General features: G+C 43.8%; 1 protein-coding gene across 1 annotated transcript in view; it reads left to right on the top strand.

Annotated features, from left to right (window-relative positions):
• LOC132377870 (inter-alpha-trypsin inhibitor heavy chain H3-like) overlaps nucleotides 1-18,492 on the top strand; it is a 162,039-nt gene that overhangs the window by 83,241 nt on the left and 60,306 nt on the right. The window contains exons 15-17 of the mRNA XM_059944307.1: nucleotides 15,815-15,838; nucleotides 15,926-15,949; nucleotides 16,035-16,058. Of these exons, the coding sequence (XP_059800290.1) occupies nucleotides 15,815-15,838; nucleotides 15,926-15,949; nucleotides 16,035-16,058 (72 nt within the window). The remainder of the gene's footprint in view (nucleotides 1-15,814; nucleotides 15,839-15,925; nucleotides 15,950-16,034; nucleotides 16,059-18,492) is intronic.

Genomic DNA, 18,492 nt, shown 5'->3' with positions numbered 1-18,492 from the left:
CCATTACACCATCGCACGATCCTGTCTAGTCTACTCCTTGGAACACGTGTCCCCCTTCTCGGCCTTGACTGGTCCCCATACCATCACACCACTCCACTGTTAGCTACATTCTTAAGGCACTGATGCGTTCAATAGTACAGAGACAATACAGAGATTACATTCTGGCTAATAAGTTGGATACTTAGTAAATAGAAAACACAAGGCTGTCGCATAGTTCTGGCCACACAGCAAATGTTGCAACTTTATTCTCCAATACAGTGCACACCATGAGTGAAAAAAGCAACTTCTGACGTCCCCCCATCTTCGCTATTTCCGCCCTGGGTAAAGGTGCCTGCTGTCCACTCTATCTACGCACCTTATCATCTTATACACCTCTACCTAGTCACTCCTCATCCTCTTTTGCTCCAAGAAGAAAACTCCTAGCTTACTGAACATTTCCCTATAAAACATGCTCTCCAATCCAGGCAGTATCATGGTAAATCTCCTCTGCATCCTCTCTAAAGCATCCACATTCTTCCTATAAGGAGCCAACCACAACTGAATACAATGCTCCAAGTATGGTCTAACCAGAGTTTTAAAGAGGTTCAAAGATTCATTTATTATCAAAGCATGTATCCATATACAGCTCTGAAATTCTTCTTCTCCGGATCACCTCAATACAAAGGAAGTCATTCAGAGAGAAGCATGAGACCTACCCTCACATACAAAAAACAATGGCATCCTGATCCCCCCCAAAAACCCCCATCCTGCTGCACAACAGAGCAGGAACATCGACACCCCCCCCCCAAAAAGCAACCCATTCCCACTCAGAACACTGACCACTAACAAAACATCAACCCCTAAACCCCCTCCCCTCGCACAACAAAATAGAAAATGAAACAGGCACTAACAAACACAATATAAAAACTATGTCTGGGAAAAGTCCACAGTCCATTAACTCAATAGTCCAATCCGTAAATGCAGAACCACAGCGCCATCCTCCGATATCACTGACATTCATCAAAAGGGTGGGACAGAGGGATACCACACAAGGCAGAGGCCGACCCGCCTGCCACAGCAACAGGCTGCTCGTAGTCTCCTCCTCTGTAGTGATCAAAAGGGTGCCACATTACCTTACAGTTCTTGAACTCAGTCCTTCAACTAATGAAGGTCACATACCATATGCCTTCATAACCACTGCATTAACTTGCTTGGCGGCTGGCTGATGGCGCAATGGGATCAATGCAGGACTCCGGAGCAAAGGCTCCTGAGTTCGAATCCAAGTTGGGCCACACCCGGGCACTCTTTCCATCTGTACCGGGTTGAGCGTCAAGCTAGCTACTCAGCCTCATAAAAAAAATATAAGGGTCGAGTCAGGGACGTTCATATCATGACCCAGTTAATCCGAAAGGAGACCAATCCTGACACCACACGCCAGACAAGAATGGCTGACTGTCTGGTGCAACACACTAAAAATAAACTTGCTTGGCAGCTTTGAGGATTCTACAGACTTGGACCCCCAGATCCCTCTGTTCCTCCACACCACTAAGAATCCTGCCATTAATCCTGTACTCGACCTTCTACCAGATTGAAGTCCACCTGCCATTTCACAGTCCAGCTGTGCATCCTGTCACTGTCCTGTTGTCACCAATAACAACCTTCTACACTATCCACAACTCCGCCGATCTTCAAGTCAACTGCAAACTTACTAACCCACCCTTCCACTTCCTCATCAGAATCATTTGTACTGTAAAGATCACAAAGAGTAGGGGTCCCAGAATTGGTCCCTACAGAAAACCATTAGTCACAGTCCTCCAGGCAGAACACACTCCATCTGCTATATCCCTCTGTCTTCTGTGAGCAAGCCAATTCTAAATTTACGCAGTCATGTTTCCCTGCATTCCATGCCTCTTAACCTTCTGAATGAGCTAGCCATGTGGAATCTTATTGATCCTTGGACTCCAGTAAGGTACCCGACAAGGTACCTCATGTTGGGCTGAAGTAAACAGCATGCTGTGTTCAACACAACACAGAACAGCACAAGCAAAATAACCAAACAAAACAAGACAACAATAGCAAAACAAGCCCCCTTCTCACCCTCTCAAACACACAGACAAGCCTCTGATGCACCATCAATAACTCTGGGAGACGTGAGGTGAGATATAGGCTTTTATTGGCTGGAAGAAAGAACAAGCAGCAATTGACCACCATACTACATCCTGGAGACTGAGGGCAGGGATCAGGCTCCAATCACCTTTATACCGGGGTCCGTGGGAGGAGCCACAGGAGCAGTCAGCAGGGTGTGGGGGGGGGGCGTGTCCAGACATGTATACGTCGTTCACCACAGCCTCAAACCCTGGGACAGGGCAACACACACAAAATCCTGGAGGAAATCAAAAGGCCATGTAGGATCTATGAAAAAGAATAAGCAGTCAATATTTTGGGCCAACACCTTTCATCAGGATGTCTTCAGGCCTCCTGTCCTGCTCTGAGATCTCAGACTCACAGACATCAGGTTTCCAACCTCCAATCTCTGGCCATGTCTTCCAGATTCCACCTTCCTGGCTCTACCTCTGAAAAGAAAGGAAACAGGCCTTTTGACTCATTAAATCCATGCTGATTGTCCGCCACCTATTAAGCTAATCGTACCTTAATTCCACTTTTTATTTTCCTCATTTTCATCACCTCCTATCACACCCACATGTTAGAGATCATTTACAGTGGGTAAGTAACCTGGGATATGGAAACAAGGCACAGAACCCCAAAGAAATCACAACGTCACAGGGAAGGACATGCCAGCTCCCCACAGATAAGAAGATAAGAGACAGGTGAAATTGAGAGACAAGAGGCTTTCCTAGGAAGCCGATTCAATACGGCTGGATATTACAGTTGCAGGTCCTTGTGCAAATATATGGCACAGACCACCCTCACTACCACTCTATACACATCACCTCGTACCACTTCATGTACATACAATCAGTTTATGTATATCACAGTTACTTGCACCTTGTGTTTTATAAGATTACTTTTGTATTTATATTTATACATATTTTAATTTATATTTCTAACTCTTGATACAGCATCATTAGAAGAATGAAGGAGTAATCAATATGCACATGGATACAGTTACACATTGTTCAATTGTAGGCTAAGCCATTCATTAACACCAGCTTCCACTGTTGCAGAATAAAACAGTTGTGAACACCGGTTTAGAATGAGAGAAGTAAGATTCATTGATTTTTAATTTTATTTAGCGATCCAGCACGAATGGACCCTCCCAGCTCTTTAAGTCACACTTCTCCAGCAACCCGCGACCACCCCAATTTAACCCAAACACAATCACGGGACAACTTACTATCACCATTTCACCTACCTGGTACATCATTGGCTGAATAATGTTAGGGCCAACACACATCCTTGTTTGACCCCACTACGAATAGCGAAGGGTTCTGATGAGCTGCCATTGTACTGAACAGTAGCCCTCACGTCGTCATGGAATGACTTGATGATACTTTGGAGTTTCGGGGGACAGATGATCTTGAGGAGAATCTGAAAGAGCCCATCCCTGCTGACAAGGTCAAGTGCCTTGGTCAAATCGATGAAAGCAACATAGAGGGGTTTCTGTTGTCCCCTGCACTTCTTCTGGAATTGACACAGTGAGAAAATCTTGTCGACAGTTGACCTCCTTGCATGAAAACCACACTAGGACTCAAGGTAGACTCATTCTACCAGAGTTTGTACCAGAGTTACATGAGCAAAGACTTTGCCGTCAATACTCAGGAGGGAGATACCCCTGTAGTTGTTGCAGTTGCTCCTATCACTCTTGTTGTTGTACAAAGTGACAATTTTGGAGTCATGCAGATCCTGTGGTATGGCTTCTTCCTTTCAGCACTGACAGAGGACCTCGTGTAAAGGTTGGAGGAGTGAGCTCTTGCAGTGTTTGATCAGGTCTGGAGGAATCCCATCACTGCCAGGAGCTTTCCCTGGGGCCAGACTGAGGTCCTCAATGGTTTGTTCTTCTTCTCTCTGCTATTGAAGCACACATTTGGGATGTCAACAGAAAGCATCTACGTGTACACCGGGTCTGATGGGCGGCTGTTCAACCCTGCACGCCTGAGAGCAAGAACAAAGGTGAGAAAGGTCTTAATGCATGACATGCTCTTTGCCAATGACGCTGCTATAACCTTGCACACCAAAACGGCAACTACAAACTCTCAAGAACTGCTTCTCTAAGGCACGCAAGGACTTCAGGCTTACCATCAGCCTAAAGAAAACAAATATCCTTGCCCAGAACGTGGTGGAGACACCAGTCATTACCATCGACAATTACAATCTAGAAGTGGTCCATGAGTTCACATACTTGGGGTCGATCTCTCCCTCAATGCCGAAGTCAACAGGTGTATCGGCAAAGCAACATCAATCTTTGTTCGACTCTCCTTGTGGGTCTGGGAGAATCTAAAACTCACTACAAAGACCAAGACTGCTTTATACAAGGCATGTGTTATCAGCACCCTCCTGTATGGTAGCGAGACTTGGACCATCTACTCCAAACAGGAGAGGAAACTCAATAGTTTTCATCTGCTCAGCCTTCACCGCATCCTCAGCATCACCTGGAGAGACAAAGACCCAAACTCTGAGGTCCCCTCCCGGGCTGGACTTCCCACAATGTTCCCCCTTTTAAGACAGTGTAGACTGCGCTGGTCGGGCCATGTCTGTCATATGAAGGATGGTAGACTGCCAAAGGACATCCTCTATAGAGAACTAGCAACAGGCAAGAGTAGACCCCAGCTTCACTTCAAGGACCTCTGCAAGTGCGACATGAAAGCCTTAAAATTGAACACAGAGTGCTGGGAGGATACAGCAGACGACCGGAACAAATGGTGAGGTACTCTTCAGCAACACCTACAGCAAGGTGAAAGAGTGACCCTGAGTCAGTTTGAGGAGCGGAGAGCTAAATGGAGAGCACAGCGGAAAACAATTCCACGACACCCTACACATGCAGCAACTGTGGCAGAGCCTGCCGTTCCAGGATCAGCCTCAATAGCCACAGTCGATGCTGCTTGACAAACCAGTCACTACCAGAGGCTCAGTACCCATGGTCCACCACGACCGACGGAGGCCACACACATCATTGGTCTGTGTGAGGAAACCAGGCCACTCGGAGAAACCTATGCATTCCATGGGGAGGACGTACAGAGATTTGTTTCAGAGGATGCAGGGATTGAGCTCAGAACTCCGACACCCTGAGCTGTAATAGTGTCTACCAGTGCCCAACAAGAAACACTAACCTTATTCATCCAAATTAGTCACTTATCCTCCAAAGTGGCTATTTAAGTGCCTGTCAAAATTCTTCTTAAATATATTGGACTTTACCACCTTCTCTGGCAATGAGATGCAGATATCAATCACTCTTCATATAAAATACATTTCCCCCTCGTCCCATTTACAACTCCTCATTTGAAGCCTCTTTCCTCTTGCTTTTGCTATCTCTACCATGGGACAGATTCTGACTATTTAACATACCTATGTTGCAGATAACCTATATCTCTGTCAGGTGGCTCATCAAGCCACATTGCTCCTGAGGAAACAAAACTAGCCCATCCAATCACTCCCCAAAACTAAAGCTGCCCTGCCCAATCCCCAAGAAGCTCCTCTGCACACTCTCCAATCTAAACACACACTTCCTATAGTACAGCAGCCAGAAATATGCACAACTTATCAGGTATGGTCTAACCAGTGTTTACTAAAATGTTGCAAAGTAATATCCCAATTTTCATATTTTGTGCCCTAACCATGAAAGCAAGCCCTGCAGCTTTTTGACATCCCGCGATGCATCAACTAAGCTTTAGTTGTGGTAGAAGTCAGAGAGTCCACCTACCTATCAGTATTGATGTTTTGTTGCATCCAGACACTGTGTTTGTTGTGAGTTGAGTGCTTGAATAAAGGAGGTGCTGCTTCATCTCTTCATCTCTACCTTAGTGTGAACACATTCTCATTGCAAATACACAAAAACTCTGCAGATGATGGAAATCCCATAGGCAGTATCTACAGGAAAGAATAAACAGTCACCATTTTGGGCCTAGTCATTTCATCAGGTTTGGGGATAAAAGGAGAAATGAGAGTAGGAGGGTTGGGGAGAGGGGAGGAAGACATATGAGGTGGTATGCCATAGTTGAAAGGGTGAGGGGGAGGAATGAAGTTTTTTTTAGCGTGTCGCACCAGACAGTCAGGTATTCTTGTGTGGCGTGTGGTGTCAGGATTGGTCTCCTTTCGAGATAAACGGGTCACGATATGAACATTCCTGACTCGACCCCTGTATTTTTCACGAGGCCGAGTGGCTAGCTCGACGCTCAACCCGGCACGGATGGAAAGCATGCTCGGCCCGACTTGGATTCGAACTTGGGAGCCTTCGCTCCGGAGTCTGGCACTGATGCCATTGCGCCACCAGCCAGCCAGTGGAGTGAAGTAAGCAGCTGGAAGTTGATTAGTGAAAGAGATAAAGGGCTGGAGAAGAGGGAATCTGGGACGAGTGGGTAGAACCATAATACATTACAACACAGAAACAGGCCTTTGGCCCTTCTTGGCTGTGTCAAACCAATTTTCTGCTTAGTCCCACTGACCTGCACCTGGACCATATCCCTTCATACACCTCTCATCCATGTACCTGTCCAAGTTTTTCTTAAATGTTAAAAGTGAGCCCGCATTTACCACTTCATCTGGCAGCTCATTCCACACTCCCACCACTCTCTGTGTGAAGAAGACCCCCCCAATGTTCCCTTTAAATTTTTCCCCCTTCACCCTTAACCCATGACCTCTGGTTCTTTTTCTCCCCTAGCCTCAGTGGAAAAGGCCTACTTGCATTCACTCTATCTATACCCAACATAATTTTATACATCTCTATCAAATCACCCCTCATTCTCCTACGCTCCAGGGAATTAAATCCTAACCTATTCAACCTTTCTCTGTAACTCAGTTTCTCAAGTCCTGGCAACATCCTTATAAACCTTCTCTGTAATCTTTCAACTTTATTCATATCCTTCCTGAAATTCAGTGACCAAAACTGCACACAGTTCTCCAAATTCGGCCTCACCAATGCCTTATACAACCTCACCATAATATTCCAACTCAATACTTGGATTTATAAAGGGTCTCTTTACTACCCTATCTACCTGTGATGCCACTTCTAGGGAATTATGTATCTGTACTCCCAGATCCTTCCGTTCTACTGCACTCCTCAGTGTCCTACAATTTACCTTGTATGTCCTACCTTGGTTTGTCCTTCCAAAGTGCAATACCTCACACTTGTCTGCATTAAACTCCATCTGCCATTTTTCAGCTCATTTTTCCAGCTAGTCCAGATCCCTCTGCAAGCTTTGGAAACCTTCCTCACTGTCCACTGCACCTCCAATCTTTATATCATCAGCAAATTTGCTGATCCAATTTACCACATTATCATCCAGATCATTGATATAGATGACAAATAACAATGGACCCAGCACTGACCCCTGTGGCACACCACTAGTCACAGGCCTCTAGTCAGAGTAGCAATCCTCCACTACCACTCTCTGACTTCTCCCATTGAGCCAATGTCTAATCCAATTTACTACCTCACCATGTATACCCAGTGACTGAATCTTCCTAACTAACCTCCCATGCGGGACCTTGTCAAGGGCCTTACTGAAGTCCATGTAGACAACATCCACTGGCTTCCCTTCATTCACTTTCCTGGTAACCTCCTTGAAAAACTCTAATAGATTGGTTAAACATGACCTACCTTGCACAGAGCCATGTAGACTCTCCCTAATAAGTCCCTGTCTATTCAAATACTTGTAGATCCTATCTCTTAGTACTCCTTCTAGTAATTTACTTACCAGCCTATAATTTCCCAGATTACTTTAAGCCTTTTTTAAACAACAGAACAACATGAACGATCCTCCAATCCTCCAGCACCTCACCTGTAGATACTGACATTTTAAATATATCTGCCAGGGCCTCTGCAATTTCAACACTAGTCTCCTTCAAAGTCTGAGGGAATACCCTGTCAGGTCCTGGGGATTTATCTACTCTGATTTGCCTCAAGATAGCAAGCACCTCCTCCTCTTCAATCTGTATAGGTTCCATAGGTTTGCCTTATTTCCATAGACTCCATACCAGCTTCCTTAGTAAATACAGATGCAAATAACCTTTTAAGATCTCCCCCATTTCTTTTGGTTCCATACATAGCAGACCACTCTGATCTTCAAGATGACCAATTTTATCCTTTACTATCCTTTTAATTACCTATAACCATAACCATATAACAATCACAGCACAGAAACAGGCCATCTCAGTCCTCCTAGTCCGTGCCGAACTCTTAATCTCACCTAGTCCCACCTACCCGCACTCAGCCCATAACCCTCCACTCCTTTCCTGTCCATATACCTATCCAATTTTACCTTAAATGACACAACTGAACTGGCCTCTACTACTTCTACAGGAAGCTCATTCCACACAGCTATCACTCTCTGAGTAAAGAAATACCCCCTCGTGTTTCCCTTAAACTTTTGCCCCCTAACTCTCAAATCATGTCCTCTCGTTTGAATCTCCCCTACTCTCAATGGAAACAGCCTATTCACGTCAACTCTATCTATCCCTCTCAAAATTTTAAATACCTCAATCAAATCCCCCCTCAACCTTTTATGCTCCAATGAATAGAGACCTAACTTGTTCAACCTTTCTCCGTAACTTAAGTGCTGAAACCCAGGTAACATCCTAGTAAATCGTCTCTGCACTCTCTCTAATTTATAGATATCTTTCCTATAATTCGGTGACCAGAACTGTACACAATACTCCAAATTTGGCCTTACCAATGCCTTGTACAATTTTAACATTACATCCCAACTTCTGTACTCAATGCTCTGATTTATAAAGGCCAGCGTTCCAAAAGCCTTCTTCACCACCCTAACTACAGGAGACTCCATGAGACCTGCATCTACATGAGACCTGTAGAAGCTCTTAGGATTATCCTTTACCTTGACTGCCAAATCAACCTTATGTCTTCTTTTAGCCCTCCTGATTTCTTTCTAAAGTATTTTCTTGCACTTTTTATACTCCTCAAGCACCTTATTTGCTCCTTGTTGTCTATACCTGTCCTACACCTCTCTGTTCTTCTTTATCAGATTTCCAATATCCCTCAAAAACCAAGGTTCCTTATTCTTATTCACTTTGCCTTTAATCCTGACAGGAACATACAAACTCTGCACTCTCAAAATTTCTCCTTTGAAGGCCTCCCATTTACCAATCACATCCTTGCCAGAGAACAACCTGTCCCAATCCATGCTTTTTAGATCCTTTCCCATGACTTCAAATTTGGCCTTTTTCCAGTTTAGAACCTCAGCCCGAGGACCAGATCTATCTTTATCCATGATCAAGTTGAAACTAATGATGTTATGATCACCGGAACCAAAGTGTTACCCTACACACACTTCCGTCACCTGCCCTAACTCATTTCCTAATAGGAAATCTAATATTGCATCCTTCCTAGTTGGTACATTTATATATTGATTTAGAAAACTTACCTGAACACATTTCACAAACTCTAACCCATCTAGACCTTTAACTGTATGGGAGTCTCAAACAATGTGTGGAAAATTAAAATCCCCTACTATCACAACTTTCTGTCTCCTGCAGTTGTCTGTTATCTCTCTGCAGATCTGCTCCTCCAATTCTCGCTGACTATTGGGTGGTCTATAATACAACCTATTAATGTGGTCATACCTTTCCTGTTTCTCAGCTCCCCCATATGGCCTTGGTAGACAAGCCCTCTAATCTGTCCTGCCTGAGCACTGCTGTAACATTTTCCCTGACTAGCAATATCACCCCCCCCCCCCCCACCCTTCATTCCTCTGCCTCTATCATGTCTGAAACATCGGAACCCTGGAACATTAAGCTGCCAGTCCTGCCCCTCCTGTAGCCAAGTTTCACTAATGGCTATAATATCATAATTCCATGTGTTAATCCACGCCCTCAGCTTGTCTGCCTTCCCCACAATACTCCTCGCATTGAAATAGACACACCTCAGAAGATTATTACCACCACACACAACCCTTCTATTTGTGACTTTGCATGAAATGGTAACGTTATTTATTTTCACCCCTGCTCCACTATCTACTCTGGTACTCTGGTTCCCATCCCCCTGCACATCTAGTTTAAACACTCCCCCCCCCACCCCCAATGGGACTAACAAACCTCCCTGCAAGGATACTGGTCTCCCTGTAGTCCAGGTGTAACCCATCTCTCTTGTACAGGTCCCACCTGCTCCAGAAGAGGTCCCAAAGATCCTGAAATCTAAAACCCTGCCCCCTATACCAGTTACTCAGCCACATGTTCATCCTCCAGAGCATCCTACACTTACCTTCACTGGCACGTGGCACAGGTAGCAATCCTGAGATTACCACCCTCATGGTCCTTCTTTTTAACTTCCTACCAAGCTCTCTGTACTCATTCTTCAGGACCTCCTCCCTCTTTCTACCTACGTCATTGGTACTGATGTGTACCATGACATCTGGCTGATCACCCTCCCACTTCAGAATGCTGTGCACGTGATCAGAGACATCCCTGACCCTGGCACCCGGGAGGCAACAAACCATCCAGGAATTTCTGTCACAACCACAGAACCTCCTGTCTGCACCTCTAAATATCGAGGCCCCTATCACTACCGCTTGCCTCTTCTTCCACCCTCCCTACTGCACTGCAGAACCAGACTCAGTGTCAGAGATCCTCAGGAAAAGGGACGATGTCCTGAAAGCAGACTACAGGGAGTTAGGAAGGAAGCTCAGAAGCAAGACCACAAATGTAGTCATCTGGGGATTACTGCCTGTGCCACGCGACAGTGAGAATGAGGTGGAGGATAAATGTGTGGCTGAGGGATTGGAGCAGGGGGCAGGGATTCAGATTTCTGGATCATTGGGACCTCTTCTGGGGCAGGAATGACTTGTTCAAAAAGGACAGGTTGCACTTGAAACCCAGGGAGACCAATATCCTGGCAGGGAGGTTTGCTAAGGCTTCTGGGGAGAGTTTAAACTAGAATTGTTGGGGGGTGGGAACCGAACTGAAGAGATGGAGGAAGGGGTGGTTGGCTCACAAATAGAGAAAGAGGGGGAGGAGAGGCACGTGATAGAGAAGGGATGCACTTAGACCGATGGTTTGATATGTGTCTATGTCAATGCAAGGACCATCATGAACAAAGCGGATGTGCTCAGAGCGTGGATCAGCACTTGGAGCTGTGATGTTGTGGCCATTACCGAGACTTGGATGGCTCAGGGGCAGGAATGGTTACTTCGAGTGTCAGGCTTTAGATGTTTCAGAAAGGACAGGGAGGGAGACAAAAGAGGTGCTGGCATGGCATTGTTGATCAGAGATAGTGTCATTGCCACAGAAAATGAGGAAGTCATGGAGGGGTTGTCTATGGAGTCTCTGTGGGTGGAAGTTAGAAACAGGAAGGGGTGAATAACTCTACTGGGTGTTTTTTATAGGCCACCCAATAGTAATAGGGATATTGAGGAACAGATAGGGAGACAGAATCTGGAAAAGTGTAATAATAACAGGGTTGTCATGGTGCGAGATTTTAATTTCCCAAATATCAATTGGCATCTCCTTAGAGCAAGGGGTTTAGATGGGGTAGAGTTTGTTAGGTGCATTCAAGAATATTTCTTGACACAATATGTAGATAAGACTACAAGAGGAGAGGCTGTATTTGACCTGGTACTGGGAAATGAACATGGTCAGGTGTCAGATCCCTCAGTGGGAAAGCATTTTGGAGATAGTGATCACAATTCTATCTCCTTTACCATAGCATTGGAGAGGGATAGAAACAAACAAGTTAGGAAAGCATTTAATTGGCGGAAGGGGAAAATTCAGACTATGAGGCAAGAACTCAGAAGGATAAATTGGAAACAGATGTTCTCAGGGAAATGTATGGAAGAAATGTCGCAAATGTTCAGGGGATATTTGTGTAGAGTTCTGCATAGGTATGTTCCAATGAGACAGGGAAACGATGTTAGGGTACAGCAACCCTAATGTACAAAATCAAGTCAAGAATATAGTTAAATCTGTTCTAAATCTAGTCAAGAAGAAGAGCATACGAAAGGTTCAATAAAGATTAAGTAATGATAGAAATCTAGAAGATTATAAGGCTAGCAGGAAGGAGCTTAAGAAAAAAATTAGGAGAGCCAGAATGGGCCATGAGAAAGCCTTGGCTGACAGGATTAAGGAAAACCCCAAGGCATTCTACAAGTATGTGAAGAGCAAGAGGATAAGATGTGAGAGAATAGGACCAATGAAGTGTGACAGTGGAAAAGTGTGTATGGAACCAGAGGAGATAGCAGTACTTCACTTCAGTACTCACTACAGAAAAGGATCTTGGCGATTGTAGGGATGACTTACAGTGGATTGAAAAACTTGAGCATGTAGATATTAAGAAAGATTATGTGCCTTTGGAAAGCAGCAAGTTGGATAAGTCACTGGGACTGGATGTACCCAGGCTACTGTGGGAGATGAGGGAGGAGATTGCTGAGCCTCTGGCAATGATCTTTGCATCATCAATGGGGACGGGAGAGGTTCCGGAGGATTGGAGGGTTGCGGATCTTGTTCCTTTATTCAAGAAAGGGAGTAGAAATAGTCCAGGAAATTATAGACCAGTGAGTCTTACTTCAGTGGTAAGTTGATGGGAAAGATCCTGACAGGTAGGATTAATGAACATTTGGAGAGGCATAAAATGATTAGTAATAGTCAACATGACTTTCTCAAAAGCAAGTCGTGCCTTATGAGCCTGATTGAATTTTTTTAAGGATGTGATTCAACACATTGATGAAGGAAGAGCAGTAAATGTAGTGTATATAGATTTCAGCAAGGCATTTGATAGGTACCCCATGCAAGGCTTATTGAGAAAGTAACGAAGCATAGGATCCAAGGAGACCTTACAATGTGGATCCAGAACTGGTTCGCACACGGAAGGCAAAGAGTGGTTGTAGACAGGTCATATTCTGCATGGAGGTCGGTCACCAGTGGTGTGCCTCAGAGATCTGTTCTGGGACCCCTACTCTTTGTTATTTTTATAAATGACCTGGATGAAGAAGTGGAGGGATAGGTTAGTAAGTTTGCTGATGACACAAAGGTTGGGGGTGTTGTGGATAGTGTGGAGGGCTGTCAGAAGTTACTGCAGGACATTGATAGGATGCAAATCTGGGCTGAGAACTGGAAGATGGAGTTCAACCCAGATAAGTGTGAGGTAGTTCATTTTGGTAGATCAAATATGATGACAGAATATAGTATTGATGGTAAGACTTTTGGCAGTGTGGAGGATCAGAGGGATCTTAGGGTCCGAGTCCATAGGACACTCTGCTTTGCAGGTTGACTCTGTGGTTAATAAGGCATATGGTGCGTCGGCCTTCATCAGTCGTGAGATTGAGTTTAGGAGCTGAAAGGTAATGTTGCAGCTATATAGGACCCTGGTCAGATCCCACATGGAGTACTGTGCTCACTTCTGGTTGTCCCACTATAGGAAGGATTTGGAAACCATAGAAAGGGTGCAGAGGAGATTTACAAGGATTTTTCCCGGATTAGAGAGCATACCTTATGAGAATAGGTTGAGTGAACTTGGCCTTTTTCCTTGGAGCGACAGAGGATGAGAGGGGACCTGATAGAGGTGTACAAGATGATGAGAGGCATTGATCATGTGGATAGTCAGAGGCTTTTTCCCAGGGCTGAAATGGCTAACACAAGAGGGCACAGCTTTAAGGTGCTTAGAAGTCAGTACAGGGGAGATGTCAGGGGTAAGTATTATACGCAGAGAGTGGTGAGTGCGTGGAATGGGCTGCTGGCGACAGTGGTGGAGGCAGATCTAATAGGGTCTTTTAAGAGACTCCTGGACAATTACATAGATGCCAGAAAAATAGTGGGCTAAGGGTAACCCGAGGTAATTTCTAAGGTAAGGACATGTTTGGCACAGCTTTGTGGACCAAAAGGCCTGTATTGTGCTGTAGGTTTTCTATCTTTCTATGTTTCTTCTAAAGAATTGCTGGCATTGGAGAGAGTCCAGAGGAGGCTCATGGGAATGATCCTGGAACTGGAAGGGTTAAGGTATGAGGAGTATTTGATGGCTCAGCGCCTGTACTCGGTGGAGATGAGAAGAATGAGGAGAGGGATCTCATTGAAATTATCGAATATTGAAAGACATAGATAGAGTGGAAGTGTAGATGATATTTCCTATAGTGGGGGAAACTAGGACCGGAAGAATTTCTCCAGCCAGTGGGTAGTGAATCTCTGGAATTCTTTACCACAGACACCTGTAGAGGCTAAGTTATTCTGTATATTTAAATTAGAGGATTATGGATTTTTCATAGTAGATGTCAAAGGTTGTGGGGAAAAGGCAGGAGAATGGGACTGAGAGGGATAATAAATCAGCCATGGTTGAATGCTGGAGCAGACTCAATGGGCTGAATGGCCTTATTCTGCTGCTGTGTCTTTTGTCTTATGTTCCTGAAAAAGGAAAGAGCATCACACTTAGAAAGTGAATAATCTGAGCTATTTAGTTAATTGATTTCAGATTGATGTATGTATTCTTATGTGGGATCTGTCATTACTGAATATGGATTATTCCATTGGCTTCAGATTAATGGTGTTTTTTCTCAAACCATCAAAAGCATGGAGCCAATAAATGATTGCAATATCATTCTATAGTCATACTGCCATAAGTTATGTAAACATTGATGAAACACAAGAGAAACTGCAAATGTGGGATATCCAGAACAACGCACAGAAAATAATCCGTTTATTACTTTCTTTTCTAATGCAGAGCGACTCCGCAATCAACGCAGAAGGATTTCTGCAGGATTGCATCCTATACGTAAATATTTCAGCTAATTATAGTTAACTTTAATGGAAAGCAATTGACATTTTTCTGTGTGTAGAATGCTTTCTAGAACTTAATTATATCATAGGCAAATGGTTATATTCAGGCTCTGGTTAGTCAATGCCTGAATAAAGAAAATGCATTGTCAGAACATGAATTTTAAGGAAACTCACCAGAACAACATGAGGTGAACTATTTTAATTGATATCAATTTAGGCTATCAGGCGCTTGACTGGTTCATGTAAGCAGTTTCTGTTATGCTTCCAATTCTAATGATTTTTCTTTGGATCCTATGGGTTTTGGTCATCTTTACTGCTTGTTGTCCTTGAACCACAATATTTCACAAAAGAGGTCCATCAAATTATTCTATTTTATTTGCAATACACCTTATTCTATGCAGCAAATAATTATATTTAAAATGTCATTTGAAGACATGAACACACCAACACAGTCCTTCTCTACACCATCAACATGCTAGAAACATATCTCTTACAAGAGCAGAAATTCAGCAAAACCAAATTGTACATTGCATAACACGGTTATAATCACATTGTGTGTTTAACACATACGTCCAAGGCCATTAGCTACTATTTTAAATATATAAGCAGCTTAAAAAGTCATTCATCACTATAACCCATTGAAAATAAAATCAAAACACATCCTGTATGTTGGAAATATGAAATAAAAACAGAAAATACTGACAACTATCAGCAGGTCAGCCAGCGTCTGTGGAAAGAGAAACGATGTTAACACTTCAGGTCAAAGTTCTTTCCTTGGAATGGGAAGCATTAAATTATATAAAACTAGACACTGAATCTTGCAAATGTAATACATATTTTAATATTACATAATTCTTATTTTTTTATTAAAGACAATTCCAATAATATTCTCTAATCACATTGTCTTAAGCTATTCTAAAGTTTATAACTCTCTTTCCTCATACAGCTCATGCTGCTCCACAAATTCCTGGTAAGTGTATAGTGTCATAAATGTAAATAATACAGATAAATAATCAAATAGCTGTTCTAAAGTTTATAACTCTCTTTCCTCATACAGTTCATGCTGCTACACGCATTTCTGGTAAGTGTATAGTGTCATAAATGTAAATAATACAGATAAATAATCAAATAGCTGTTCTAAAGTTTATAACTCTTTCCTCATACAGCTGGAATTCACAGTCCTGCATATGGTAAGTGGATATGTCATTGATGTAAATACTACAGTTAAATAATCAAATATATCTACATGTAAACTAGAAGCCAGTATGGTTTTATGCAAGGAGCGTGATGTTACAACCTGAAGTTTTTCACATGATCTGTCCGATTCTGGTAGTCAACGGTCAGTGAATGGCCTGCATAAAGGCGGTTTTGATTAATTTGTACTTCCGTGTGAATGTATCGTCATTATAATCAGTCTTAGGAAATCATAGACACAACATTGCACGGATATGGGTAAATATCATGGTGAGATCATGATATTCTCTAGTGTGTGGTCTGAGAACATATTCCACTTTGCTTTTGTTTTATGTGTCAGTCTAAAGGTGGGTGCCATGGTAGCATAGCACGATGATCTTACAGCCTGGGGCATTGCAGAGTTCACAGTTCATTCCTGGTGCCGTTCTTTGTACGTCCTCCCCATGGAATGTGTAGGTTCTCCCTGGTACTCCGGTTTCCTCCCAAAGTCCAAAGACGTACTGGGTATGAGAAGATAAGAGCCCATGGAATTACAGAGAGATTACATACCTGGATAGAGCGTTGGCTGATTGGCAGGAAACAGAGAGTGGGAATAAAGGAATCCCATTCTGGTTGGCTGCCGGTTACCAGTGGTGTTCCACAGGGGTCCGTGTTGGGGCCGCTTATTTTTATGTTGTATGTCAACGATTTGGATTATGGAATAGATGGCTTTGTGGCTAAGTTTGCTGATGATACAAAGATAGGTGGAGGGGTCGGTAGTGCTCAGGAAACAGAGTCTGCAGAGAGACTTGGATAGATTGGGGGAATGGGCAAAGAGGTGGCAAATGAAATACAATGTCGGAAAGTGTATGGTCATGCACTTTGGTAGTAGAAATAAATGGGCAGATTATTATTTAAATGACGAGGGAATTCGAAGTGCTGAGATGCGACGGGACTTGGGAGTCCTCGTGCAGGATACCCTTAAGGTTAACCTCCAGGTTGAGTCGGTGGTGAAGAAGGAGAATGCAATGTTGGTATTCATTTCTAGAGGAATAGAGTATAGGAGCAGAGATGTGATGTTGAGGCTCTATAAGGCACTGGTAAGAACTCACTTGGAAAACTGTGTGCAGTTTTGGGCTCCTTGTTTAAGATAGGATGTGCCGACTTTGGAGAGGATTCAGAGACGATTCACTGGAATGATTCCGGGAATGAGAGGGTTAACATATGAAGAATGTTTGACCACTCTTGGACTGTACTCCTTGGAGTTGAGAAGGATGAGGGGGGACCTGATTGAAACATTTCGAATGTTGAAAGGCATGGACAGAGTGAATGTGGTAAAGTTATTTCCCATGGTGGGGGAGTCTAGTACAAGAGGGCATGGCTTAAGGATTGAAGGGTGCCCATTCAGGACAGAGATGCAAAAACATTTTTTTAGCCAGAGGGTGGTGAATCTGTGGAATTTGTTGCCACGGGCAACAGTGGAGGTCAAGTCATCGAGTGTAATTAAGGCAGAGATTGACAGGTATCTGAGTAGCCAGGGCATCAAAGGTTATGGTGAGAAGGCAGGTGAGTGGGACTAAATGAGAGAATGGAACAGCTCATGATAAAATGGCTGAGCAGATTCGATGGGCCGAATGGCTGACTTCTGCTTCTTCGTGTTATGGGTAGCTTAATTGGTCATTGTAAGTTGTCCCATGATTAGGTTAGCATTAATCCGCTTTGTTGGGGGTTGCTGAGTGTGGCATCAGTCAAAGGGCTCAGTACTGTAACCACCAAAATAAACAATGCAGGAGATCTCCTTGCCACCCTGCACAGCTGTCATATAACTTACATACGGAACAAATGATCAGCTGATCCATTATTCCCAAACATATCCTTCCTATAGTGCAACAGCATGACACTCCAAGTGTGGTCTAACCAGACATAATGTTGCATACCTATCAGTGTTGCTACTTTCAGAGAACGAATAACTTCAAACTCAATGACCCTCCATCATTGCACTACCAATTATAGCCATTTGATTTCCCGCGATGCATCAACTAAGCTTTAGTTGTGGTAGAAATCAGGGAGTCCACCTACCTATCAGTATTCACAGAAAATGCTGGTGGAACACAGCAGGCCAGGCAGCATCTGTAGGAAGAAGTACAGTCGATGTTTCGGGCCGAGACCCTTCGTCAGGACTAACTGAAAGAAAAGATAGTAAGAGATTTGAAAGTAGGAGGGGAAGGTGGAGATCTGAAATGATAGGAGAAGACAGGAGGGGGTGGGATGAAGCCAAGAGCTGGAAAGTTGATTGGCAAAAGGGATACACTGCTGGAGAAGGGAAAAGATCATGGGATGGGAGGACTAGGGAGAAAGGAAGGGGGAGGGTAGCTCCAGAGGGAGATGGAGAGCAAGCAAGGAGTGATTGTGAGAGGAGCAGAGAGAAAAAAAAAGAATAAAGGGGGGAAT

The sequence above is a fragment of the Hypanus sabinus genome, chromosome 19 (assembly GCF_030144855.1).
Source record: "Hypanus sabinus isolate sHypSab1 chromosome 19, sHypSab1.hap1, whole genome shotgun sequence".
NCBI lineage: Eukaryota > Metazoa > Chordata > Chondrichthyes > Myliobatiformes > Dasyatidae > Hypanus > Hypanus sabinus.
This window is presented reverse-complemented; position numbering and strand designations above follow the sequence as displayed.